This window comes from Aspergillus stella-maris (genome assembly GCF_047715825.1).
Source record: "Aspergillus stella-maris strain CBS 113639 unplaced genomic scaffold BDV14scaffold_42, whole genome shotgun sequence".
NCBI classification, from domain to species: Eukaryota; Fungi; Ascomycota; class Eurotiomycetes; order Eurotiales; family Aspergillaceae; genus Aspergillus; species Aspergillus stella-maris.
Window position 1 is genome coordinate 68,489 of NW_027396836.1, and position 27,269 is coordinate 95,757.

The 27,269-nt window shown below is 50.9% G+C and overlaps 9 protein-coding genes across 9 annotated transcripts; 3 read left to right on the forward strand and 6 right to left on the reverse strand.

The window, feature by feature from the left end:
* Window positions 1–44: 44 nt before the first annotated feature.
* Window positions 45–1,914, reverse strand: BDV14DRAFT_176711 (WD40 repeat domain-containing protein). The gene is made up of 2 exons (XM_073769293.1): window positions 1,434–1,914; window positions 45–1,342 (listed from the first exon to the last, which is right to left on the reverse strand). The coding sequence occupies exons 1-2, from the start codon at window positions 1,826–1,828 to the stop codon at window positions 469–471; spliced, it is 1,269 nt and encodes a 422-aa protein (XP_073626273.1). The 5' UTR covers window positions 1,829–1,914; the 3' UTR covers window positions 45–468.
* Window positions 1,915–2,129: 215 nt separating this feature from the next.
* Window positions 2,130–4,087, reverse strand: BDV14DRAFT_91039 (glycoside hydrolase family 7 protein). Its single transcript, XM_073777840.1, has 3 exons — window positions 3,626–4,087; window positions 3,193–3,576; window positions 2,130–3,143 (listed from the first exon to the last, which is right to left on the reverse strand). The coding sequence occupies exons 1-3, from the start codon at window positions 3,839–3,841 to the stop codon at window positions 2,373–2,375; spliced, it is 1,371 nt and encodes a 456-aa protein (XP_073626274.1). The 5' UTR covers window positions 3,842–4,087; the 3' UTR covers window positions 2,130–2,372.
* A 1,642-nt stretch (window positions 4,088–5,729) lies between these two features.
* BDV14DRAFT_91048 (alpha/beta hydrolase) lies at window positions 5,730–7,267 on the forward strand. Its single transcript, XM_073777841.1, has 2 exons — window positions 5,730–6,285; window positions 6,340–7,267. Exons 1-2 carry the CDS (start codon window positions 5,891–5,893, stop codon window positions 7,157–7,159), a joined length of 1,215 nt encoding a protein of 404 aa, XP_073626275.1. The 5' UTR covers window positions 5,730–5,890; the 3' UTR covers window positions 7,160–7,267.
* An 85-nt stretch (window positions 7,268–7,352) lies between these two features.
* On the reverse strand, window positions 7,353–7,636 carry BDV14DRAFT_201944 (uncharacterized protein; the record flags this gene model as incomplete). The annotated part of the gene is made up of 2 exons (XM_073773885.1): window positions 7,353–7,557; window positions 7,608–7,636. The coding sequence occupies 2 exons, from the start codon at window positions 7,634–7,636 to the stop codon at window positions 7,353–7,355; spliced, it is 234 nt and encodes a 77-aa protein (XP_073626276.1).
* Window positions 7,637–12,187: 4,551 nt separating this feature from the next.
* On the forward strand, window positions 12,188–13,919 carry BDV14DRAFT_176720 (autophagy protein 5). The gene is made up of 4 exons (XM_073769294.1): window positions 12,188–12,370; window positions 12,423–12,551; window positions 12,651–13,098; window positions 13,162–13,919. Exons 2-4 carry the CDS (start codon window positions 12,429–12,431, stop codon window positions 13,602–13,604), a joined length of 1,014 nt encoding a protein of 337 aa, XP_073626277.1. The 5' UTR covers window positions 12,188–12,370; window positions 12,423–12,428; the 3' UTR covers window positions 13,605–13,919.
* Window positions 13,920–17,345: 3,426 nt separating this feature from the next.
* BDV14DRAFT_176723 (uncharacterized protein) lies at window positions 17,346–18,621 on the forward strand. Its single transcript, XM_073769295.1, has one exon. It carries the CDS (start codon window positions 17,524–17,526, stop codon window positions 18,172–18,174), a length of 651 nt encoding a protein of 216 aa, XP_073626278.1. The 5' UTR covers window positions 17,346–17,523; the 3' UTR covers window positions 18,175–18,621.
* A 2,522-nt stretch (window positions 18,622–21,143) lies between these two features.
* Window positions 21,144–21,582, reverse strand: BDV14DRAFT_176725 (uncharacterized protein). Its single transcript, XM_073769296.1, has 2 exons — window positions 21,302–21,582; window positions 21,144–21,249 (listed from the first exon to the last, which is right to left on the reverse strand). Exons 1-2 carry the CDS (start codon window positions 21,502–21,504, stop codon window positions 21,246–21,248), a joined length of 207 nt encoding a protein of 68 aa, XP_073626279.1. The 5' UTR covers window positions 21,505–21,582; the 3' UTR covers window positions 21,144–21,245.
* A 163-nt stretch (window positions 21,583–21,745) lies between these two features.
* BDV14DRAFT_176726 (uncharacterized protein) lies at window positions 21,746–22,076 on the reverse strand. The gene has a single exon (XM_073769297.1). The coding sequence runs from the start codon at window positions 21,960–21,962 to the stop codon at window positions 21,783–21,785; it is 180 nt and encodes a 59-aa protein (XP_073626280.1). The 5' UTR covers window positions 21,963–22,076; the 3' UTR covers window positions 21,746–21,782.
* A 945-nt stretch (window positions 22,077–23,021) lies between these two features.
* BDV14DRAFT_201947 (Zn(II)2Cys6 transcription factor) lies at window positions 23,022–25,433 on the reverse strand (the record flags this gene model as incomplete). The annotated part of the gene is made up of 3 exons (XM_073773886.1): window positions 23,022–24,847; window positions 24,895–25,095; window positions 25,175–25,433. 3 exons carry the CDS (start codon window positions 25,431–25,433, stop codon window positions 23,022–23,024), a joined length of 2,286 nt encoding a protein of 761 aa, XP_073626281.1.
* Window positions 25,434–27,269: the final 1,836 nt, after the last annotated feature.

Here is a 27,269-nt window from a genome sequence, read left to right on the forward strand (position 1 = left end):
CTTCAACTCTCCCCACACCCCACCACGACCCGAATTGGACGTCATGGATGAAGCTAAATTGGGTTCGGCAAATCCTTACTGCCGTGGGTCTGTCGCGGGGCTGGCGGTTAATGTATATCCGAGTGAAGTATATCCAGCCGGGGTTGAACATGACGAGATTAGCTAGGTACTTGCTAGGAGAGACTAGTCAATTACACTTCAGATATTGAATGTTAGTCGAAGTGTCCTGGTCGTTGGATTGTATTCGTAGGCTGGTCGTTTATGCTCTCTTGAGTGTAGAAATGCAGGCCGGAAATCCCCCACCTGATCCGTCTCGACGGGCCGGGTGCCTGGGGCGGAATTGCGGATTTGGCTGCAGTATGCAGTTTATACCCTACGATTGCATGTATGCTTTGCTCCAACGCTTCGCGAGCCTGGAAAACTGGGTCTTCTGATGCATAGTGTACACTATGGGTAGTAGGTATTACCCTAATCCATATCTGCAAATCCCATAACTTCCCTGGCAGTCCCCCGATCTTTGCCCTTTGCCTTCTTGCGCTTCTTTCTCGACTCTTTATCCTGCTTCGTCTCTCGATCACTATCATCTGAATCATCATCGCTGTCATCGCCCCCTCCGTACATGCGCTTCTCGCCGGAAAAGTCACCGCCATCCGCGGCCTCATGCCAGACCTTCACGATTTGCCCACCACCACTAACCATGCGACCCTCAACGTCAAATCCAAGCCCGATAACACCCTCCGTCTCATCATGCGTAAGTTCCGAAACAACCTTGTTCATGCCCATCTTGACGAACTTGACTTTCCCGCTCCCGAGACCGATGGCGATCGTCTTGCCCTTGCCTAGTTCATCGGGGACGACGCTGAGTGTCTCCAGACTCTCGCCACCACCAGCACCACCCTTCTCAACGTAGACTCTCTCGTCCTGATCATCCCAGACTCCCCTCTCCCAAAGCGTAAGAACACCGCTAGATCCACCAGCAACGACCTTTTCGCCCCGACTCGTTCCACCAGATGATAACCCGCTAATAAACGTTGAACTAATCAATTCCTCTTCCTGGTCTTCGCTCCGCACAAGCACGCCCCGTCGTAAATCTGTAACTGCCAGTGTTGTGCCACCTGTTGTAACCCACTGCTTGCTGAATCCTGATGTGCTGGTATCTGAGGCTGGAAGAGGTGTTAATGAGGAAACGTAATCGTCATGAGGACGGTGCGTTTGTTGAGGTTTAGCCGAGACTTTCGAGTAAGGAACACGCAGGTCGTAGAGGTGTAGTTTGCTTGAGTCCGTCGCAAGGAGGAGTGTCTGTGGTGAGAGGGCGTGCACAACCGTCGGAGCATCAATTGACCTGCATGACCAAGTTAAGAACCGTTAGCACCAGAGTCAATCTACAACCTTCAAGTAGGTCCGTCCATTGACTCGATCAAGTATATACTTACCCATCCTTCGTCGTAGGCACAGCGATCTTATTAACAACAACACCACTCTCACTCTTCGCAGCCTTGACAAGCCCATCCGTACCAGCACTATAAAGCTCCTCCCCATCAACACCAAACGTCAGCGTGCGACAACTCCCCTTGTGCCGTCTTGTGCGCCAAGCAGTATCAATATGTCCCTTGCCATTGCGCGATGAGCTTGTCGACACCGAAGCGCGGTCATTTTCTTCGTCGTCGTCGTCGTCAGCGTCGGCGTCTGAGTCATGTTCGTCCGAGGGAAGTCGGTAGGTCTGTACATGGCCTGTTGAGAGACCGACAGAGAGAACAGGTTCGGAAGGGTGCAGGGCCTGCGCAAAGAGGTCTGCGCTTAGAGGAAGGGTGCAAACTGTGTCGAACATTGTGATGTAGTTTCAAAGATGAGCAAACGGGTGCTCAATGGGTGGATGCTCTTTGCTAGGATTCGAGCTTTCGTCGGTGATCGTCGGATTTTTTGGATTTTGTGACGGAGCTCCCGCGGAGCTGTGTTTGCTTTGTTTGCTTAGCAGAAGTGACTGCTAGGACCGAGAATTTTCCGGTTATTTGATAACGATTAGGCTAACCTGTTTGGGTGACTATACCCATGCGTGGCAGGAAGATTTAGGAAGACTAGATTTAAGGGATGAAGGTATAAACGGAATGATGACTCTGAAGCATTTTATACTGGAGGAACACATCTTAAAAGCAGTAAATCATTCGAGAGTAGCATAATTCAGTACATGAAAGGGCAAAGACAAAGTTGACGAAGCCAAAAGCAACAAATAGGAAGCATGTACAGAGAAAGAAAGCATCCTGCAGCCAGGCAGGATCGAAGTCCCTATGTACAGTTTTTGGGACAGCAAATCCAAATCAACATAAGAAACATTTGTCTCCACATTGTTTAAGGAAGTCCTGTTGTTTTACTGCTCAGAAGCGAGCAGCAGTGGTACCAGCAGAGTCAAATGTAGAACCAATGGGGCCGAACTTGATGTTCGAGAAAGTAACAGAGGAGTCAGGGAACTGAGATTCAACAACCTCAGGATCACCCTCGCCGTTCTCGCAAGTACCGCGGGCAACACCGGGGGTTTCGGGGTCAGCTTCCTCGGGGTAAGAGCTGTCGAGCCACTGCATGCTAGCGTAGTGGTCATCCCAGATACTGAGGATGAGGACCATGGCAGACGCGGCATCACCCATCGCGGGAAGACCACCGTGCAGAGCGAAGATGTCCTCGTCACCAAATGCGGTCTTTTGGGCAGTGCAGAACTCGGAGGTAATGGAGTTACCCTCGACGCCTGAGATGTTAGACTCGGAGTTGGGGATCACTTCGCCGTTCTGGACGTAGAAGCGCTTGATATCAGAAAGAGAGCCGCCATCGGCATAGAATTGGGTGACGACAGTGATGGTGGACGAAGTGTCGACTATGCCGCCGGGGCCGTAGAAGCTAGTGTTGCCCATGCGGTATGAGTTGAAGTCGCACCCGTCTGGGTCGCAGGTGCCGCCGTAGCGGTCGGCGGAGTAGGTACCACCACAGGCATCACCTTCACAGACCGTCTGGCCAATGTCGTCGCAAGGGTGAGGGGTGTAGGCGGAGGAGATGCTGTTGGCTTCCCAGATGTCCATTTCAGGACAGCAGCTACCTAGATTACCGACACCCGCGTTCTCGTCGCTGTCGGATCCTGTCCATCCTTCAACGTTGGCCTGCATCTGTCAGCATATCATATAGACATTGGAGTATTGCGTATCTCACCACTCCGTTAATAAACTTAATGTCACGAGGGCACTGGGAATCGCAGTAACCAGTACCGTACTTGGCACCAGCCGAATTCCCCTCGTAGCTGCCCAGGCCACCATCGGCATCCATTGAAGTAAAGTACAAAGCACCGTTCAACCCGCAAGGCAGATTGGAGACATCAACGTCAAAGGTGAACTCGTTGTTCAGGAGGTCGAATGTCTGGTAGGTGGTGTCGTCCTCCATCAAATACACACGAGAACCGATGTTTGCACCGGTCACAAACTTGAGGGTCAAAGCATCGCCGGAGGAGGTAATACCGTAGGTACCCTCGTAATCGGCACCATCGATGGCACAGTTGGCAGCGCAAGACTCATTGTCAGGGCAAAGAGTCGAATCCCACTGTTCAACGTTTAATAGTGGTCAGGATAGAAGAGAATCATGAACTCACGGTGTTGCCAGTGTAGCAGTTGGTGTACCCGTCGACTGAGTGAGTCCAGCGCCAGTTGGAGTCAAGGACAACTGATCCCTGAACTTCTGTGCATGTCCCGCCGCTTGAACATTGCTGCCAGGTCAAAGATGGGTGTACTTCTTCCTGCTGGGTGCCAGCCTGCTGGGCACGAGAGACCGACCAAAGGGCTGAAATGAGGAGAGCGCGCTGATACATGATGTATGAAGGACCAAAGACTTTTGTGTTTTTGTTTGTCTATCCGGTAGATGATGAGCAGGGTAACGGAACGACAGAACGCCTGTCTTTATACTGTGTTCTGGAGAGCAGTCATGCCGCTGGATTCGCTTCTACATCCAAATTGGGATCGTTTGACAGCGCTCCGTCAATCAAGACGGTGCTCCGGACCGCGGGGCCGTGCTGTTCCTGTTTCAAAGAGACAGCAAGGCATGGCCATCTCGAGCGTCGGCAAGAGCTCCATATTGCGAAAGCTCCATAAGGTCCTTCGGCCAAGGCAGGTTGTATGCTCGCTAATTGAGGGTGTGGACATTGGATTACTGGTCAATAACCATAGCCGCTTGCAATTGGTCTAGGGTTCAATGAAGGACGATATGACGGAGGAAGCTCCGAGTACAATCCGTCGAAGAGAATACAAGATGGGAAACACTGCGTCGATCTCGTTTGAGATGGGGTAGTTTTTATGCAGGGGTTATGGATTTGCAACTTGCTGAAAGCGCCCTGCTCTTGATCGTAGGCCGTTATTGGGCAATGAATGGCATTGAGCGGAGTTTTGGAGCTCTGGCTCGAGAACCGTATGTCTCTGCCCAGCTGGTGGCCGGTGCATGTAGGTATGCAGGAACAACTCGGGATCTAAGCTTGGATGGGCGCCATGTCCCTGTCCGTCCCTGTCGGTTCGCTGACAAAAGGCCAACGGAACGTATGGCACATTGGTTCTCATCCGGTTCATGTGTTAGGCACATACTTGGCGCTATAATTTTTCCGGGGTATGATGATGAGGCGGGGACGAGATCCTTGACCGTTCTGTAGGCACGAAAGCGAGGAAGCAACATGGGACTGGCGCCGGGGTGGTATAGTGCGACAGGGCGCAGATTTGATTGGGCGCCTATAACATCCTGAAGACTCTAGGGTCTTGGTGGAGATTAATCAAGTCCTGAACTGTTCCTTATCCTGGCGATCTCCGGGGTGCGGGGGTGGCACTAAAATGCTAATACCGTCAATTGCATGCTGACCCCCGGATTCTGCAGGAAATGTGAAAACGCCAGTGTTTCGCTTATCGCTCCTTTTGATTTCGCGTCGAGTGCGCTTCACAGATCAAGACTCACAATTAAGCTACCACTCGGCGCCACTGTGACTGCTCGTTTCTGGGACGACGAGTACATGCGTCTAGTCAGAAGAAGAGCGTTGCAATCATCAGGGGTAGGAAGCGTCAGCAGCCGAGCCTCGATATTGTGCCGTAGCGCATTAGGTAGTCCTATATTGCGGAGCGCAACGAAGGTTGTCCGGAGGTCTGTAGAAGGACAAGGAAGTCGATACAGTGTGCATTGCCGATCCTTTCCTCGTTCATCAACTGTAAGCTGGCCGCACGAGCGGGCTGAGCGGCCATAAATTGAAAAGCTGAGGATAATGCCACATCGAAGTCACTGGTCGCCTCAGGAGACGCGGAGTCGTGTTCTCCAGACCTCCGAGTTACCCGGGGTGAAACACGCTCCAAACTGTAACACGGAGACTGCCTCCGCCTTCGATCAAGCAAGAGCAGAAGGAGTGGTCCACAGTAGGAAGATAGAGAGACCAGCGATAGCCCTGCCTTCTTTTCAGGCGCGGCGTTCAAATGTCATTGCAACGGATCACGGCAGGTGAGACTGGAAAAGTGCCGGCTCCCAGGACTCTTCCTGACAAGGTGGCATCTTTGTAGAGTCCGAATAAGTCCGTGGTTCTCAGAGACAGAAAGGCTGTGGATGAGATAGCCTCGTAAGGCTGTGGCTTGGACGACCGAGTAGGCAGGAGGCTTGCACATGCTTGTTCCTGGCTGTCACGTGACAGTGCAGTTGGTGCCTTATCTCTGAGGTTCCAGGAACAATCTCTTCTTATCTCCTTATCCTTATCGGCCCAAGGCTGCAGTCCTTCCGTCACGCTCTCCTCCGTCTCCCTTCCTTCTCTCCCTCTCTCCCTCTACTTAACTCTCCCAGAGAAAGTGCAACCAGCTCCTTTTCTTCGTAACACAATAGATCATCTTGGTATTGTACCGCAATGGTTTCCTGGTACAACCAGTTTGAGAACATTTCTCTTTCTCTAGCAGATCATCGCTATTCCCTGCTCGCCGCTGCAGGGGTGTCGCTAAGCGTGGGTCTGTTCCTACGCACGCTATACCCAGACCAGTACATTGAGGACAGGGTCTTGTATTCCCCGCTTGCTGCCACCCGATCTGCTGGCACAAACAGCAAAGACCACCCTCTCCCATTAGATGTTTTGCCAGGGGCCCGGGATGTGCCGTCCCCTTATGGATCGATCCGGGTCTACGAATGGGGCCCAGAAGACGGTCCAAAGGTGCTGCTTGTTCACGGAATCACGACCCCCTGTGTCTCACTCGGTGGACTAGCGCACGCCTTTGTAGATCGAGGATGCCGGGTTATGCTGTTTGATCTGTAGGTTTTTGTTTGTCTTGAAACATCAAGCTGGCCTTTGCTGATTATTGTCAGATTTGGAAGAGGTTACTCTGATTGCCCCTCAGATCTCCCCCAAGATGAGCGTTTATTCGCAAGTCAAATCTTCCTGGCTCTGAGCTCTTCCCCAATTTCATGGACAGGTGCCGGCTCCGGCAAGTTCTGTCTCGTTGGCTACTCTCTTGGCGGCGGTATAGCTGCATCTTTTGCTTCATTCTTTCCACAACTCTTGACGTCCCTGGTGCTTCTTGCTCCAGCAGGATTGATCCGTGACTCTCAAATCAGCTTCCGGACCAGGCTTCTGTACGCCGGAGGCCTTCCAACCGGACTTCTACGATACCTCTCTGGTAAACGTCTGCGTGCTGGCCCTCTTTCTACCCCGAAGCCCCCAAGCAAGAAGATCAGCGCCAGTGACGCGCTCACTGAAGAAATTCCTTCTGAAAGAGCCGCGGAGAAACAGATTCTATCCCGATCGTACCCTGATGTCACGGTTCCTTCTGCGGTCCAATGGCAAGTGAACAACCACAGCGGCTTTGTGCATGCTTTTGTGTCTAGCATGCGATATGGTCCAATTTTGAGCCAACGCCAACGGGAAACATGGGAACGCCTCGGACAATATCTCTCTTCACAGAAGCACCTTTCCGCAGAAGCGCAGAGAGCTAATGGCCTTCCCAGCAACAAGGTCATCATTATGTGCGGCGAGAACGATCCAATCATCGTCCAGGAAGAGCTACTTTCCGACGTCAATGCAACCCTTGGAAACAATGTGATGTTCAAACATTTCTCTGCCGGTCACGAATTCCCCAGCACTAAATATGATGAAGTTGCACAGATTGTTTTGGACACTTTGCTTTGATTCGGCTTCACCGGCGATATTACAAGACGCACCGACCCTTTTTTGGACCCATAGATAACACCTGGCTATAGACATGCGTGCGCGCGAACCTTGGGTTTCCTCCCATGCTAATGACAAATGCATTTTTAGACCCTGTATATAGAAATTTTTCTCCTTTTGGTGATTTCCAATGTCGAATTGCTTTTCCCCTTGCTCACTTTTTCAGAAGCTCATCCGATGCATCAAGCTGGCTTGTCAATTGGTTCATGTGCTGTGAGCGGTCCTGCATTCCTGCGCGCGCGTAATATGGTTGGTCCGAGGATGATGATTGAGAGTATCGGTCTGCACCGCTGCTGCCTTCGGCGGGGACATTGTTCACGTTTCCTTCGCTAAGATTGCTGTTGGTTCCGTTTCTCATCCTGGAGCCGTAATGTTAGCGGGTTGGCTTGTAGAATCTCTGGAAACCTACTGAGATTGTCCTTGGCCGTTTGAAGACATGTTCGTTGCTTTGCCTTGCTGATATGTTTACTAGACACAGTTGAAGTTGGAATTGCGATCGATGCTGTCCAAGGTGTTCTGGTGAAAAATATGCAGACTTTGGTCTGAGGAAGGATATAATGCCAGAAGGTGTTGGGTGAGAGGGCTTATCAAGAATGAGGTGTCTCGTGGTTGCAGGTAAGAAAGCAAGACTGTCGGGAATCTCTCAGCCTTATATACCCCAGCATCCCAGGTAAAATTAAATCTCTTACGGTAAAGCTAATGATGAGTCCAGATAATGTGTCACAAGAGCAGGTCCACCCTCTGAAACAACGCAAAGTTTCGCTCCTTTTCGACCAAGAATGGAAGGGCTCGACATTGAAAACCTACAAAATGAAGTAAGCAATTCAATCCAGCAGCGACGAGGTCGAATGGGGCACATGAGTAGGTGGATGACGCTGCCGGGCGAGATGGAGATCTTCGCATGCCTTGCGCTTCCTAGGAGAAAAAACTTTCAGCGTCCCAATAAAGACAAACTTTGACACCACGTCAGTGTCTTCTTCTGGACTTTGTTTCCAAGAGGACTTTTCCAGCTTCAGCACCCTGGGCGATGCGGGTTTGGTCTGTGTATCGCGGCAATCGCGATTGATGGGCCCAACAATAGGGTTCATCCTGTACAGCGAACCCCGCCTACTGGAACTATAAGGTTCGGCAAGCAGTAGTATGCTAATTCATAAAGAGGTTACTGTTGGTCATATTTTGGTTCCAGTGCCTGGGAGAGGAATTGTTACTGGATCGACTGTGGACCAGACTGGGCCCAGAACGAAAATTCTGGGGAATCTATGGCCAGCGGACAAGGATGGCTTCCGTCAAGGCACATGAGCCGAAAATCGCCGATCCAGTCTCTCGGTATACGGATTCGGACCCAATACGACGAGCTGAGATTGACGCGCCTTAACCAGGAAGGTACGTCGAGATGGCGTTGCCAGTGCCACTCTGTTCTGGAAAGGAAACCAGTAACGTATATACAAACAGATTATGGAATATACTATCTCTACTTACCTTGGCAGGTACAGTGGCTGAAACTGACAGCCATCTTTTCCATATCAAGGTATGAAGCTCTGCCGCAAATCTAGGCCACAACCCTGCCCCAGCTGTCACACGACCTGCAGATTGCAATGCAATCCGTAATGGGGACCACCTTATCAAATTGAATCGGCTCCAGGGGTTAGGTTGTGATCTCATCAAGGGCAGCCGTTAAACGATCTGCCGGTTCCATACTAATGTGGGCGAACGTGGATGACCTGGCCCCTGCACGATTGATGAGGAGGGCTGCACGGTCACTCCCACGCTCTTGGTCGAGGACTTTGATGGCGTCTCCCACCCTTACAGGATGGAGAAATCAAGGTTGCTTTCCTTCTTGGCCGTTTGGGAGTACAGAAATACTGCACTTCGGGCTTACCGCATGTCAAACATATGTTCTATGGCATTTTTGCTATTACAAGGTAAGTCAGCTCCTTTTTTTTCCGTGTTGGATTCCATTCTTACCGTATGTGCACATCGGTGTAGCGACAATTTGCTCGAGAAAATTCTGCTGGTCATAATTACATTTCACTCGTTAGTGTGGCAGATGGTGTTCTGCTCGGGTGTTTTTGCTTTTTCTCCAATCCTTTTCTCCCCACGATAGGTAAGTCGCACTTATCGACGATGAATTTCTATTAGGCTGAGTTATTACTTGTTTTTAGTATCCACTTCCCACTACTCCCCCAGCGCTTGAGGTTTAGGAAGTTAATTTCGACTTGGCCATGCCTCTCTCACCGAGGCACTGCCACGATTCACGGAGCGCTCGTGTTCTATGCGCTTGGATCTTGGCTCAACCGGAAGAGACCTATCTCAATGATCGGCCACAGCCTTGCCCAGAAGAGCCGCAGCGCACAATCTATGTGTGACCTGAAGCCCCTGCATTTGCAGCTCCCAGCTCCTATCCAGGCCCTCTGACGTGAACGCTAGTTCGACCACAGACAAAGGGGGAAATCTTTTCCTTCTGTGCCCAAGAAATTTCGTCGACGAGGGTCAGGGGATCATGACTGGCGAACACCTGGCTGCGCCTCTTCCGTGGAATGCTGGGGTTCCCTAGGTCTCAGCGGCTCACAAATCGCCGCCAGGCGCACCGGCAGCTGTACTTCCACGAACCCCGCGGGGCGATCAGTCCTTTCACCAGTCATGTTTGGTCCCAGTCACTCGGTTCCGACAGCAGGGCCGGCTCGAACTAGCTAACGGTAGCCGCACCAATGTCTGATGTTCTGTCGCAAACCAACGAGAATCTGACAGTCTGTGAAGAATGTTCCCCGAAGTCTGTACTTCCGCGGAGCTGCCTCCACCAGCATCATTTCCCCTGCCGTCATAGCTCAGTTCCTTCTCGTGACACGGTCCAGCCACAAGAGATCGGTCTAAAACATCTATCTCGAGATCTTGGAATCTTGGTCGGTTTCCGGCCCGCGTTCGCTGATGCTGCGGCTGTTTGACAGTCGCTCCCCGGCCGAAGCTAGCGATAAGCTTTCGCCTCGGTTTTATTATTCACCCTTGTCTAACGTTACATCTGGACCCGACTGTTTATCGGTCATTGTTTTGGCTATCAGGATTCAGGAGTCCACGGAGTCACCTCAGTATCCTGTCAGTCGAATTCCAGGGCTACGCCAATGCCCTTTCCTCAATTTTGTCAGCCATTCGCTCTAACATACTGCTATCGCCAAGGTAATTCCACTGTCACGCTGTCATCACTGCCAAGCATACCGTTCCCACAGCTTCGTGGCCCAGTGCATAGCCTCGTACCCCTTGCTTCGAATCGAGCCGCCAACATCCATCTAAGGCTGGCATTGCGGTATTTGGAATTCAGGACGTCAAGCTCAGGGAATTTGATGCCTTATTCGGATCCGTCGTGGGATTAAAATTGTCTGTGTGACTCTCCCACGGGATCAGATCCTTTTTTGGCCACGCTCAGAGCAGGGATTGCGAAGCATTGGCATTGCGTATGCTTCAATTACACCGTGGATGATGACATCTTCGGATCCGAGCTTGTTTGCACGGAGCGAGATATATAATCACATGCCAGAAGGGCACTTGGTTCATGCTACTGGTTTACGCTCCGTCTCTGCTTCGAGACTCGTCTTCGAACGACATGTTCTTGGTTGACCTCATTGCGTACAAGAGCAACGATACACACATTTTCTTCATGGTGACCCGAGGCAGTTTCCAGGCCATGCTAAGCCCGCAGAAGTCGCAACAAAGCAATTCCATAAACTCAGAAGACGAGCTCGCTTCCCGATTATCAGCCGACTACTCGCATATTCGAGCACGGGACAATGGCCGAGATCCAACTTTGACAGTGCTTGCTTTTGAGCTCCGTCTTACGACTAAGGGAGCCACCTGAGACCAGTCTCTTTTACTGGAAAGTTGTACAATGTTTGCTGTGATCAACCTTTGATGAGACTGATCTGTTCCACATTGCGCAAATCCTTTTCCTTCCACAACGACGGTCAATTTTGGCTCAGCCTCACGAAATCCAGCATCACCAATCCCATTCTTGCGCAAAATGTCAATCAGGCTTACGAGAACCGTCTATAGCATATAGCGACATAGTCACCTGGTGACCCCTGCCACAGGAATCATTTCTCTAACATCGCGTCCCGCTCCGTTACCCACGCACCCTGTATCCTCCAAACAGGGTGCTATATGGAATGGGTGCCCTGCGTAGCCACTCAACGCTGCAAAATGCGCAGTTTGCATGCAGCTTTAGCGTTACTATTCGAACTGACATCTACTCTGTATCATGGACCAATAAACTCGTACTCCAAAAATGGGCCCGCACTGGCAAACGCCACGGGAGAAAGGAGTATACTGATCTGCCTCTGACAACTGATGCAGAGCCGATCGTACCTTAGATTACTCCGTCCCGATCCGCAGGTGACCTTTCTGAACCCGGCTCTTTGGGTCGCCTCTCTGTGTGACGTGCAGGGATCCGGGTTCTCGGAATTTATCTCCGGGTCCTAGGCAAAGGTTCCTATAGCTGATGCTCGAATCTCGACTGGAAGAATTTGGCGAAGACTCACTGGTGACTGGCGTCGGGGGCAGTTCACTCTCTTGCGTAGCACATATAATCTTATCTAGCGCAGTTACCGCATGGCCAATGCTCCGAGGAGATGAGATCTCTGATCCCATTTTACTGAAATCGTGAACCAGACCTATCACTGAGCTTGCGATGTCCTACTCGTAGTGAAAGAATCGCTTCCAGTCATCACTCGTCAAGGGGATTAGTCTACATTTTCGGAGTCACTGCAGTGTCTACGCCCATTAGTGTTTTGAAGCGCCGAAATATATATTCATCACTACACGGTTTCTACGTGCCAACAAGACTCTAGGAACCTTAACTAATGATAGAGCATAGACTTACATGTACCATCGCAGGGAAGTATAGAGCCAGAATAAGCCCAGATATACCCAGTGAAAAGCGTTCAGTTAACTTGAAGTGGAAAGTCTGCAAACTGCCCTCATGACAAATCACGTGCCCAAAGCCTGGCGTCGGGAGAGTTTCCTAATCAAGAACCAACACCACATCGTCTCCGTGGGGGCCCCGCGACTCGCCATCTTCATCTCATCATCTAGATCAACTTGATCCGTTCGCTTGGCTTTGCGCTCTTCAGAAGTACAGGAGGACTTGTTTGCATAATAAAAATGCTGCGTAGAACATAACAACTGGTACCGTTACCCCACTCCTTGAAGACCAGATAGCTAACATCCTCCCTACCAGGCAACCATGGCCATCGACTACGCAACCCTAAACACAGTCCAGAAATCAATTTGGGAAGGCTATATCCCGCTGCAGATTAGCCTTGCGCCGTCTGAGAGTCGGACGTTTGATCGGACGGATCCGTATCTTGTACGTTGTGATCACTGTACCTCAGTAGGCTGGAGTCAACGGCCATCAGCCATCAGACGCATGATGGAGGGGAGTCAGCTAGCTAAATAACGTGAAAAGATCTCCTACCCTCGAATCTCATACCTTCCTTCCCTCCTAACCCGACTAAAAGCATTCTTCACACCATTCCTTATCGACTCTTCCGCCTCACAGCCTCACGAAGGCTGGTTCTCCTTCGAAGGCGTGCCTCTGAAATGGCACTATCCCGTTGGCTTGCTCTACGATCTATACGCTGGCGCAGAACCAGCGACAAAGTCCAGCGACATTAACACCGACGACTCAGACAGTCCAGAAACCGGTCCTGGTCCCCTTCCCTGGCGACTTGTAGTGCACTTCAGCGACTGGCCTGATGATGAACTTGTTCGGCTGGACAGTAATGGAATGGTCATGAACGATGCATTCATTAATAGCGTCAAGGAAGCGGATTTTGTGAGGAACGGGAATGCAAAGGGAATTATGAGCTTGAGTAAGGGGGATTCTGCGGGGTTGTGGAGGGCTGTTCAGGATGGTAAGTAACCCTTCCCTTTGTCATACGCTTGTGGTTGGGGATTGTGCTAACAGTGGTTGGCAGTTGATCTACCGTCCTACCAACGCATAATGAACATCCTCCTCCCAAGCACACCACACCAACCCCTCCGCAACCTACCAATCCGACTCTTTCTCCCCCTCCCGCCAAAACCAGATAGCGATAGCGACAGCCCCTTCCTCAAGGTCGTACAGTCGCCTATCCCGCCGACAATCTCAGCACAGCAGCATCATCCAAGCCAATCAATTCTACTATCTGGATCCCGCGCCTCCGTATCGAGTCCAAGTCCAGGCCCACAGGTCCAAACAATAGGAACGGCGCTGAACTCGATTCTACCGCATTTGTTTCCGAGTCGGCGCACGCCTGTGCTCGCGAAGCCGGTGTTGCATGGGGCGCAGGTTCCTATGTCTGCGCCGGTTGAGGAGGTTGTGAGGGGTGCGGCTTATGGGGATGGGTGGGTTTATATTGTTGTTAGGATGATGGGATAAGTCTAGTCCTCTTGACTCTTAACTTGAACGAATGGATGATTGAAGCCGTGACAAATGAATAAGAGAACTATCGCATCATTCTCGTCGTATAGAGCGGTGTCTGTCTGACCCCCTCACCTACTCGTCCGCAATATCATTAGACTATCAATCCCAGGTGCGTCCTACCTATCACTGGGTAGCGTAATTGAGTCCCAGTAATCTATGATAAACCAGACAGATCCAACGCTCCCCGTTCTCGTCCCCTATCCCTAGGTCAACCCCACATCACAGTTGGAAAAACTCAGTTCACCAAAACCAAGACCATGATCCTTCATGATCATTCCAACCTGCCAAATCCCAAGTGCAGGAGGCCTTATTGCTGCTAACGCAGCGCCGTAAGACCCAATACTGGTGTGTCCATGCTAGTCCCAACACTGGTTCTGAGCGGGACCTAGGCTGGTATCTGTATGAAGGATCTGAAGCACGGCACGGTGAGGCAAGGCAAGGCAGAATCTACCTTACGACATGAAGATGCGAGATGGATTTGGTAGATGCCTTGTGCGCCGTGAAATCGGGACATAATTAGGCAAGGCATTCTACGCACGCGGGCAGTCGGCGAAGGGCTGACCGGGGACTAGTAATGTAGATAGGTAATGGCTAGGTATGCCCGTCGATAGTAATTCCTACCCAGTCAGGAGGGAAGGAACCACCAGTCCGAATGTTGGTCGTTCCTTCCTCATGTGTTGGTGCTATTCGTTAATTGGGAAGGAGCGATGGGCGTCGGGTGCTTTTGGCTAAGGAGGAAGGTGCTACTGGCTCCCGTTCCGTCAGGTGTGGGTTTGGGATGGAATGAGCGGCACAGTTTGTGCACGCGCAGCGGTCCTGTGCCTACCTAGCTGATCACTCCTGTCTGTATTTTGTCCCCATGAACCAGGACCTCCTAGGTAGACTTCGGACAGTGCATGCCCCGCCTTCAAATGGTATTGCTTAGTTTCCGAATGATAAAATCCAGTGGGTCTCGACAGGTGTTGGGCCTGGGGATGCCTTGTCTGAGCCCTTGGGCTTGGTGCATGCATGGACATGAGGCCAATTCTGGCCGTAAGTATACCATCCATCAAGACCATAAACAGTAAAACGTCGTCAGTACAATTCCAACAAGAAGAGCCGGATACGCACTGCCCGTACTGAGATAGGAGCCTGTGGTCCAGCCACTTGAGCACCAAAATATCAATACAACAAACCGCAAGAGCAAGATGAGAAGAACAATAGGTAAAGTAAAACAGACACTAGGAAAGAATGGATCTTGAAATCTATCCAATGACAGGTGTATACGACGATATGGCACAGATGGCCCTGCATACCGCAATGATTCGGCGTCTAGGGAGATTGCGCTGGATCGTGGACGGGTCCGCTTGCTCGGAGTACTTAAGACGGCGCTTCCGTTGTCCTATCCCTCAATATCTTCATACTTTACTGTTAGGCTCTCTGGGGCGGAGCGTACTGGCCCGCTTGACCGCGGTGTGGAAATTAGAATTGGAGTAGGATCGAGGCGAACTCTAAGATCAGGAAGGGGGTATATCCGAGATGGCTTAGAAGAAATAGACGGGTTGGTCACAAAAGACTGAGGTCCCATCAAGGAAGCATTAGTAGAAAACCAGGTACGTGGACCTGTGCGAGTGAAACCTCGGCCTGCGCGGCGATATCAATAAGCAGTAATGGGCCTTGGTAAGGATCGCGCTGTAGAGACCAATGCTGCCGACTATCAGTTTAGCGGTGGCAGGGGCATTGACCCAGATCTAGAAATTGTCTCGGCGCCAAAGCTCTAGCCAAACATAGCATGAGTTTGAGATGTCGAGGTTGGCGGCGCGCGAACTAGTAGAAGCAGGTACCTGTGCGGATTGTACTAGCAGACGGGACAAGCTTGTATACCTCAAGTGGAGTTGGCGCGTCGTGATTCTTCTTTGTGCTGTTGCAAACAGTTCAGTGTCCCAAAATAGACAGATGGAGCCTTGAGTCTACCCTTGAGCCAGTCCGGATGTAAACAGCATATTGACTCACTAGGATGTGGCGCTAAACGACGTCGTTACAGCGACAACAGACGGGTCCCGACCCGGCTGGCCATTAAGTCGACGCTTCCAGCTCAGCCACTACATATATCGCCCTGGGAGATAGTCCGAAAGACGGCGGCAACGGCAGACCCAAATATAATAGCTTCAGCATATATCGCGAGCCTTGGCAAGGTAGGATGACTGGCGTGGGAGCTCTCGTTCAAGTAGAGTAGTATTAGCTGTGGACTACCCCACACTGGCGTGAGTTATGAGCATATTGAAAGTCGAAACAGCATCGAATCATCACTCAGACTGCAGAAAGATCTAAGCAGCGCGGAGTGTCGCGGTTCCTGCCAACGGTTGATTGTTACACAACGACATTGTCTGCAGCGCCGTGGCGTCAAATCATTCCTGGTCAATTGGGGCCGGCGCTTCGATATACCTGGATACCCACGGCGCTAAGTACCCAAGGCCGGATTTAGAACTCAGGGATCTCGTTTCGGATCTCCATGAACAGGGAAACAAAATAATAAGGCTTCTCTTGACAGGGTAGACCTCCACAGTGTTCCCGATCTCCATAGCACGAGAAACAGTCTCAGATTGCTGGTAGAATTTTTATCGAAGCAAACGGACCCCTGCGAGAGAAGCGTCAAACTTAGCTTATTGTCTCGGCGATCATGAATGGTCCTGCAGCCAATGGGAGAAGCTGTCATTGTTAAGCGTCTTACTAGGTCCCTGCTTCGGCGGCACGGATCTAAAGACGTAGTACCGCCCAGCGCGATAATTGGGTAGCAGTGCTGCAAGCCAGCTTGGGTCAGCGGTTCTTCAGACTTAAGAGCTGTGGAGCTAAGGGGCGTCTTAGCTAGATTGTCGCAAAGCGAGTGTATGAAGGGGCACTGTAGGGAGGGCGGGCGGCTACGTCGGTCAGTGGGCAGAGGGCTGTCAACCAACCGACGGCTGATGGGAGGAGCCGCGCGCAATGACCACAGCTACCTGTCTGGTAGAAGCGCCGGGGGCGGGCACTCGAGATTAAGGCGCCATGGCAACCAGACAGGGGCAGCGGCTGAACAGGCGGGGATTCGCTGGAGGAACCCCTGCTGATTCTCTTCAGCTGGCGCGCGCGAGAAGTCTGCAGAAAGGCCTCCTGGTGTCATGTCTGGAGGTGTTTCAGGATGGACCCTGGCGCCAGAGAAGCAGTCAACAAGACATATAAGAGTGAGGATTATCTTCAGCAATGAGATTATCATCAGTACTTCTCTTCATCTTCATCTTCATAATCAACGATATTGGTCGGGTTGATCCTGATCTTGTCCATCTCTGTTGCACTCTGGTTTAAGCGCCGAGGCGAATGCCATCGTTCCCTGAACCACCACCGAGGTCATTCAGCCACGCGAAAACAAAGCAGACCGAAGACCGGATCTCAGTCTGCCCTATAATAGATAATCCACAATTAACACCGTCTTTAGCTGGCTAAGACGCTGTTCAGTGAGTTGGACTCTGCGCTGTTTCTATTTTCGAGTCTCTTGGGCGTGGCCGCTAACCGAATCCGGCTAAAAAAGCACTACCTGGCGCTAAGCGTGTATTGATACCGTTTCCAACGCTCTGTACCGTTTCTGTACCGCCATCGTACCAAGCGACAAGGGACTCTCCTCCAGCTTCTGCTCTTGTACAGCACCGTTTGTCTTCCTTGCAGCGCCTCTGGCTACATTACTATCTTTAGCCGATCTGCTTCTTTACTTAACTCATCTCACCCCTCCATATTGCCTCCATCTACAACCTCTCATCTACTCATCTACCTCACCAACTCACCCATCTCAACCCTACCTTACCATAACTACTATACCACCACACCACCTCACCAACCTCAACCTTCTCAATACTACAACCTCAACATGGCACCTCGACCCGATCTCTATCCTCTCGAAACACCGAAGCATCTTGCCTTCCCGTCAGAGCTTCAGGAACCCCACCGCTCAGCGAACCCTACGTCGACAAGATGCGACGGCAAAGGACCATCAGTACCTCCACCTCTTGCCTACACAGAGTTCCTCAAGGCTCTCAGTCCGACATACGGGAGCCCTCCTCAGTCTGCAGGCACCCCCTATTCAGCAAGCTACCCTACCAACAAGCAGCTCCCATCACCACCATCCCACCCATCAACGGCATCAACCTCCTCATTCCCTCTGGACACTGTTCCACCATCATCAAAAGCAAGGACGCACATGCGCACTCACTCAGCATCATCTACCCCTCTGTATGCATCTCGATCAGCCGTAGATGCCAGCCATTACCGCCGCATGCGAATGTCCCCGACTCACTACTACTCCCCCGTCGGTGCTGTGGACTCGCCGAAGAGCGCACACCCCGTCCACTCCCCGTACCCACCAGTCGAGCGGAAGGTACGATACGTCGAATCTCCTTCTGGCGTGACGTCGAGGTCCATTACCATCCAGCACGTCGTGACACATACCGTGACGCTCAAGCGCGTGCCTTCGCTTGCGGCCCCTCCAAAGGGCAAGCGCAGAAGGATGCCTGTGGCTTAACTTGAGCCAGTCACCACATTTTCTCTTAACGATTTATTACTCCTGTCTCATCTACTGCATCTTCTTTGTGTCCTATCTCTACTTTGTTCAAGTTATCCTGCGTTACGTTTTGCATATATCCTAAATGGGGCTGAAACTAACCCAGGCGGCTGAAGACAGCCCCAGGAAGCAAGGGTCGGCGTTAGCGCATTTCATTTGTCATCGTCTATCTAGCATATTCTGTCTTTGTGTTTGTTGAAAGCGAGAGCGGAGTTCAGGGTCAGCATGTTCTCTGTTGTCTGTTGTCTCGTTGGGTGAAAGCGGGTGTTCACTTTACTGTTCTGTTGGCGTTGGGAGCATTTCTTTCCTGTATAACCTACGAAAGATACCTAGTCCAGTCAGCCAAACCGACATAATGGAATGAATGAACGACTACCCCTCTCGCTTCTAGTCCTACTAATTCCTTCCTCACAATCTCAAAGATGAGTCGCCCAGAACTCAGAGCCTCGACCTCCAAGAGTCAGTCATGTCGTCTATGCGCACCAATCATGCCTTCACCCCAACCTGACCTGTTGGACCCCAGTCCGGTCCAGCTTACTCGACTCCATCCTTCGTTTCGACCCACGTTCATACCAGTAGCCCGCAGGATCAAATTACCGACCCAACATGTCAGACGCACAGACAAACAGACAATGGGCTTAGCGCTCGAAGGATCGCGATGGCGCTTCCGGGCCCTGGTGGCAGGTGCTTACGCCTACTGACTCCTGAGCTGTTGCTGTTGCTGTTGCTGTTGCTGCCTTTGTCTTTGTTTGTGGCCGCATGGTGGGAGCTTGGACTGTCCGTCTCATGGTGCTTGCCTGCTCTATACTATAGCGGACTAGTGTTGGTTGTAGAGTCATCCTATCAGATGGGATTGCGGACTAACGCCATTTCTTGGCGCTGGAGGGCGGATGGAGATCTTTTCCTATTGATTGAGGCTTTAGAGCTGGAGCTATGTCCGCTTACATGCTTTGTTTGGGATATATTGTATCGGCGGGAAGGGAACGTATGGGGATCCTGGGTGACCCGTGGAAAGCAAGCTGTATATGGGACAGGCTATCACTATCAAGTTACTTGTGGAGTGGGTGTAGTTTAGCGGGCGAGGTGGGAATACTCGAGCTTGTTGTCGACAACACCATCACCAACAACGCAGTAACCCTCACTTCCGTGAGCCGAGCACCTTACGACAGTCAGAATACCTTACCTACTTGTGAAGCTAGCACTCGAACCAATGTCAAGTCGAAGCATGAACCTAGCTCGCTACGGTAGGTACCAGCAACCCGCCCGGCAACACACCGAGCGCCAAGACATGTCATACCGTATCTTCGTAAAACACCCGTAATACACTAGTCTATACAACGAAGTATATCATCAGCCTGGCCGGAGATCACCAAGGACAACAGTCTCACTTCGTATAGAGGAGTTCGCCGAGATAGGCAAGTGCCATGCTTAGCAGACCGGGTAAGTTTAGTTGCCATCTGCAAAAGCTCAGGGGTTTCGGTTGTGATTGGGTACTTTGGCTGTTGAGTTGGTTATCTCAGGGCAGACAGCGGCACGCACCTGGCAGCAATATGAGAACGGACAGGGAATTGACGACAATATCCGCATCAAACCCGCATGCATGCATGGGCCAATAGTTTGCCCTGGGAGGCAAAATAGAGAGGGGAAAGAGGGATATACCTCGCGATAACACCCCTTCGGAGTTCTATTTACAGAATTACATCCACAGTTCCCTGACATGGAGCTCATGATAGGGCAAGCGAAATCTATAAACAGCCCAGAGGGCAATTAGCACAGGTGATTGACGGCCTCGCGCAGAGCTAATAAAGTGATATGAGCTACCTAGTACTTGGATTCCCGCGTGGGCCATAGAAACACACGCAATTGACTCGCGGTTCGGAGGTCCGGGGTGAAAGACTGGTTGTCTACCTAGGCAGAAGCATAGCATGGCATGTAGGGTAAGGTGAGGTGAGGTAGCTTTTCTTTAAGCATGAACTAGCGCCCTTGCATGCTTTAGCGGGCGCGAGCTAGCCTTGTCCTTCATTCACATCTTGGATCCAGGACAGAGATTGGTTGAACAGAGATAAATAAAGAAACGAGTGTCGTGGGCATGATGGAATCAGTGCTGATCGCAGTTACAAATATAGAACGACCCGGCGTTCAGGATGGAGAGGTGATCCTGGGGAGGACAGAAAGTTGCTCTGTGGATGGTGATTGGGTAAGGGTGTAGATTTAAGCGCCGGGGTCGCTATTTTTGGGTCCCACGATGGAGATCATCCTTGGGTCTTGGCGGATGTGTTGTAGGTATGGATGTACCCTTCCCACGCGAACAGTAGACGTCACCATTCACGTTTTCCGGTGGGAATTGGGAAGGCTAACCGCTTGGAAACCAGCCAGCGGCCTACGCTAGAACAAATCACCATCATCGTCTCGATGGTTCTATTCTATCCAAAACCATACCTAATGCACCAGCATCACCGGTCCCACTGGGCGACCAGTCACATCGCACGCCTAAGCGCCCGCTTACCCTGAAGACTCCATTTATAGAATGATAACGAACTTCACCCTCCCAACTATGGAGGGATGGTTGCATGCTACTAAACATGTAACTCGTACCTGCAGGCTGCTTCTATATTTGGGGGTGTAAGAGGGGGTAGGATGGTGTCTTGGAGAGGGGATTGGTGTCCTAACCGCTGGGGAGATTGCATTTTCTGGAAGAGGAGGTGCCGTGCGGTTTGCGAGGGCGGTGGGCGTCAGTATGGTAGGGGAAAATCACCACGGATTGGGATGAACTGCGAAGGGGGAGGGTGGGAGTACGCTGGCGACGGGATTGTCGGGTCAAGTCGATGGAACTGGGAAGCGCCGTCACAGTCCATATTGTTCAATGCATCTATTTTGGTCTACCTGAGCGCTACCACAATACCTAATACCTGCCTACTACCCTTCCACCCATTCTCTCTGATTATATTTCTCTTCAGTTCACTCCTTGTGCTGGTTCTAAGCAAGACCTTTGAAAGCACCAAGAGACTGATACCGACGCGATTGATTAATGGCTAAGTGAATATCCTGAATATCAATGAGTAATATGGTCACTGACAGTTCTGAGCAGATTACCCATTGCAACAACCTTAAGGCTGGCTGACAAAGAACGCCTCTTACCACCCTCGCGCTGCTTCGGAAAGAGATGAGAGATCGCCTCGGATTGACGTCCTCAAAACAAACCAAGTACAACAAGACGAGACCAGACCAAAGGCCCGTTGATCTCAACATAAGCGGATAGTGACACAAGGGCCTACAACGACCTACATACATCCGTTGTCCGAGGCGAAAGTCATTCGCAATGCGTACCTTTGACTATGTCGCTAGGGCTATATTCCGCTGAACACCAGGACTAGACAGCTGTCGTAGCCTTCTGCACCTCTGCGGCTTAACGTACCTGGATTGGACTGGTTTCGTCCGCGCTCCACTAAGCAGACCCTCTCACTCTGGGCTCGTCGACCATCAGCCGCTGGTCTCTCGTGCGTAGTCAAGGTAACATGAGTAGATCGTAAAACCAATAGTAACCTCCCCTCCGTAGCCTCCACTGCACCCTAAAGAAACCACATATAGAAGGTGAGTAGAGTAAGCCGTCCAATCAGTAGAATGACCCGTAGAAGGGCGTAGTCTTTGCAGATGGTGGGATTGTGCACCGAGGGGAAAACATATCCTATGTAAGTCGAGTAAAGTAGGCCGTCCTTCGGGAAAGTAGCCGTTGTAGCCATCGTAGTCATTGTGGTACTCGTGCCGTAGTGAAGGTAGTATGACTCTTACTCTAGCGTAAAATAGATATGATCGGGACGTATTCGTTCCTCAGTGGTCTAATAATGCAGAGATTCTGCGTTGACATTTGACCCCAAAGCTGAGGGTATGTTGCCGGTATTGTGGGTTTGCTCCCAGAGCACTAGCTTCGTATAACAAATAGCCATCTTCAGTCGAGAAATTTAGAAGGGAGGGATATAGCTAGATGTCGATCCGTGAATGAGGTAGGGGTGGGACACGGAAACCTCTATCTCTGTACGAGGTTCGGTTTTTCAAGGTATATATGTAAGAGATTGTTCCTTGGAATTAAATCCTTTTTAGACTTGGTAGCAGAAGGAGAAAGAGTTTTTTGTAGCACTATATAAGCACATTGAAAATAGGGTATCAAAATATATCGAGTGAAGGTAGAACATCCAAAGCCAGAGCAATGTAACCGAAGAAGCAGAAGGTATATATAAGTTGTGTCACGCTGAAGAAGCAACTCTAAGACAAAAGCTGTATGCCATCGGTCGCCCGAGATCATTTAAAGCGCAGTGAAGCAAAAGCTAGATGTATATAACGAAAGACCAAAGTGGAAACAAACACGTGGAGCTCCAGCACAAGATTTGAGAAACGAGGATATAAAGCAGCGACACATTCCATTCGTCAGAAGGTCAAAAGCATCATTTGAATATTCACAGTGAAAAGTAGAGTGCAAATAACTGGAAAACTGCCGAACATCCCACCCGAACTAGAAAAGCCATAAAGGTAAAAGCACAAAATGACAGTTGAAACCGGGCAAGAGGAACATTCGTATGAAAGAGCCCATTTCTCCCGCCAGCCCTTAGAGATCGTGCGGAAGCCAGATCAAGAGGGGCAGAATGTAAGATAAACAAACGTGAAGCAAGAAAGCCCAAACGAACAAAAATCCACCAAAACACAAACTTCAACCGTACGCCAAGTAATGAATGCTTGACGAGACTGGTCCTCGTCAGCATCCAATTATTCACCCCTATCCAGCTGCACAACAATCGTGTCTGACTGTGAGGCAGCTACAAGAGTAGATATTGCCATTCCCTCAACTTCATGACATCACGCCAGTGGATAGGCTGTTTTTTGACGCGCGGCGCAATATCAGGAGCAGCCATAGATGGAGAAAGAAGACCCATGCCTTCAAAAGAAAATGTCATGGCAGATGGAGCCGCGGCCGAAGGGAACGTTTTGGTCAAATCCGAGTAAACCGGCTCCGGCTCCAGATCATCAGAGAGACTCCAGGTCTCCTGGAGCACGGCATACATTCGACCAAAGCTGCCAAAATCGGCGCAATCCCCCATTGCCGCAATCCGCTGTTCGAGAATAATGCGGAAGTTGCTTGTCGGCGTGGAGTTTACGCCAGTAATGAGCATCGGCCAGACGAGGGAGCGGTCGAAGCCATGCGCTCCAGCAGGAATGTACTGGAGATTTGTTGCGATCGTTTCAACAAGTTCGGTGATGGCTTGCTGCTCTGGGTGGAAGCCTGGGCTAAGGCTGTGGAGATAGACGCGAGCGGCAAGGCGGAACATGGTAGTCATGTTTTTGGTGAGCTTGTCTGGATCAATGGTGCCTCTTTCATTCGTTGGACTCTCGACGTGAGGTTGCATGGTAGCTTGTTCGGCGTGGTCGAGTTGTGCCATTAGACCGGCGACGTAGGAGGCGACTTCCATGTCGTTGAGCCTGCCGGACTCCTTGTGGAAATCGAGACAGGCAATTTCTGAGATCAGGTACATTATTCTGTCTTCGCAGCCCATAAGCTCTCTAAGACCAGAGGAAACCCCCTTAAGATGCTTTTCGCGGTATTTGTGTGCAAACTTAGGAGACTTGCCGAGCATTGTGGCGCCAAAAATATCAATCCAGCTGCTGAGAGAAACACTGAAGGGGGGGATAATGTAAGGATTTGCTGAATGAAGGTTTAGTTTCTCGACGAGGTCGGTGACAGCTGTGAAATGGTCGCTCCAGGCAATGTCAGGGAGAGAGTCAACTTCTGGGGATCCCACAGAGCAGTGGAAGAAGATCATAGCCAATGTTGCGTCTAGGATCGTATCATGGCCATTATCAGCATACAAGGCCTTGTTGAGCTTGGAGACAGCTGCATAGCGGTGTCGCATGATGTCGTTCTCGACGCGTTTGCCACGCTGCTTCTTCACAGTCTTGAGATGGATTGCCGCAACACTCAAACAGCAGTGGTAATAAGATATGTTGGTTTCGAGGGAGTGTAGGATGTCGCGGGCGCGGGACGGACCCTGCTTATGGAGATCGAGAATGGGGAATACAAGTCGAAGAACATTGTCGACAAAGTGATAGAGTAGGTATCGCTCTCGCTCGTTTGAACTCATCTTCGCCTCCAAATAGTAGGACAGCGGCCCTTCGGGGAATTCAGCCGACTGGAGCGTGATGGGGTCTTGGGCACTGGCAAGAGGGTTAGAGAAGCCTTGGTACCAATCGTCACTATTTGGCAGGGCTGGGGTCGTTGTGGCAATTGCGGTTGCTGTCGAGGTTGTTGTTATTACTGCTGGGCTAGCTAAACTGGCATTGGTGGCAGTTGTACCTGCCGATGTAGGCGTAGGGAGCATGGGGTTTGGCATGGGGTTGAAGTAGAAGGCGTTGGGGTCCTGTAACAAGGCTAAGTTGTCCGCGACAGGGACAAAGTTGCTACTTCCAATTCCGGCATCGTACCCATAAGCACCGGGAAGTAGCGATGCTGATGTGGGAGTTGGCAGGAACGGCGTTGAAGGGATGAACATGGGAGTTTGCTCTACTGTCTCTGTCGGCTGCACCTGAGGTGTGTTGGCGGGAGGTTGCTGTTGGGTCCTGCTTGATGGCACAGTGTCCCTGATATATTCTGAAGAACTCTCAGTCATTTCCCATCAACTATGGTGCCAAACATACCGTGAAGGGCCTTGTCCCTCTGCTCTGCTCTAACTTGCCGACCTGCCACTCTGATTCTCTCTCTGTGCAGTTTTTGCGCCTGGAGACTGACCCACCAACTCGGCCTTTCGTACTGGCAATTAACGCCTAGGGTACTGCAAGCGCTGCAGATCGGATGTTTCTCATCGCATTTCTTCCTTCTCAGGCGGCAGGTATAGCATCCTGTACATTGTGGTCAGCTGTTTTCTTAGCAGCCCGTTAGTGGTACGTGGGCTAGCCGCGCGCCTTGCGTCTCACTAACCGTCCTTCGAGCGCTTTTGACCCTTCGTGACTTTCCTCCTCGGCCCAGAGACAGGCGAAGTTGGAGATCTAATAGGTGATGAGGGTTCGACATATGTTGATTGGGTGGGCTGTTGAGGCCTGGTCAAGATTGCGGGTCGTCTGCGGGCAGACATGTTCTTGGGGTTTGGACGTCGAGTTGGCTTCAGGACGTGGATATCGTATTGAGAACCCGGAGCTCCGGTGGTGACAAAGTATGAGTCGGCGAGCTCGGTCGTCATCGATACAAGCAGTCCTCACAGTGATGCAACTCTCCACAAGTGTGGCAAGCTACAGAGCATCTAAGCAGTTCGAGATGAAAGAACCAAGTGAGGCTGTCTGTCCGAGAGACAATTGCATGAACTGGTGGTGACCATGATGCTCTTAATACATCTGGAGATGCAGAGCTTTAAGTCCAAAAACAGCAACGTGCCATGCTCTGATGCTTCTATTTTGGACCACCCTGCGGCGGTTGAGCTACTGAGCTATGTGCAGACTGCATCTCGAAGCGCGGACGGGGAGATCCCAAGCTAACGACGAATGACAGGACGACAAAGAAGCTAATTTTGGATTATGGTCGGCGGTTGTGCCTGAGGTTGATCAAGGCTCTTTTCCAGAGCTAACTTGGGAACTGGAGGGTCGCTGGGGTCCCCATGTCATGTTCTTTCTTCGGCATAGTTGGCGCCGGCTCACAGGCCACTCCGATCATCCTCTGACGCGGCGGCTCTATGCGGCCCCATCAACTTTCTGGGGTAATCCCGTCGATCATACATCATGTCTGATTACGCATTGCACTGTTACACTCTTGACTTTAAAACAATCATCATACTTCTTTTCTACTTCAATTCGACCAACTTTTCGCTGACTTTCGCATCTTGTCGCTGCCATCGCTCTAAATCGATTTTGACTACTTCCATAGGGGTGGTCAGAAAGGACGCCCACCTCAACACAAGCCGAACGCGTCATTGGCCGATTTGCGTTTCAGAATGACAATTATCCTGTTTAGCGAACACCTCGGCGACTGATGAAACGATCGTCCATGAGGTTAATTGTGAATGAAAGACTGGTAGGTGCGTCGCCAAGCTCCATTCTCCAATCACCATTGGCTCGCTGGGAAGCCTCAGCGGTTCCAGAAGCCCTTGGATTGGCTACTTTAGGATATGTTGGCGCTCTGATTCTCGCCAGCCAACCAGCAGTGGGGAATAAGGACAGGCCCGTACCGCACCGTAAATCGCTCGGCGCTATCTTCTCTGATTCGCTCATTCCTGTTATCAGATCATCCCCCAATCAGCAACCGCGAGGAAGCGCCTCTAACCACCATAGCATAAAGTCAATGCAGGCTAATTCTACTAGTTCTGTCGAAGGATTTAGGCTAATTAGGTGCTGACCACCGCTTTTTCGCGCTCTATTAATAGCCATTTCCTTTCATCAGATGCACTAATTACCTGCTTCAGGCCAATAGTGCATTACTTGGCGTTAATATTGAACATAATTAGCAACGCTTATGCATGAGACAATCTTGAGACTGAATTTTGGGAGCGCCGCACTCTTGTCTCGGACTTTTCCAACACTCAGGGTCTCGTCTCATTCGTTTCAACTTGTTTTGGGTTGCCGCTCACTGCTACGCTGTTACCGCTGAGCTGGCTTCTGGATAGATACACTTCAGATTCTACCGAATGGTGAATTGTCTGTTGCCGCTGTTGGTTTTTGCTGTTGAGTTATTGGTAACTTGAATGTCGGCGATTCGCTTTGAATGGCGTGCAGGAGATAGAACTCGAACTCGGTTATACTCTATGTCTATAGGAGGTGCGGTTTCAAAGGATCGGTGTTGACCATCAGTGTTGCATTGGTCAATTGTATATTTTTGACGCTGCAATTGCATTAGGTCGAGTGTGATGACATAATGCTCCTGTTGTCATGCTTGTCGCGATCGGGGAGCGCTAACACTGGACTCATAGAATTGGCTCGACGGGTATGGTAGGTACATATCCCAAATGTCAAACTCAGAATACGTAGATGGCGCGATCCTTCGTTGTGCTCGAAGACTCCTACGGGCGAGCAATGCCATTCAGCGGCCC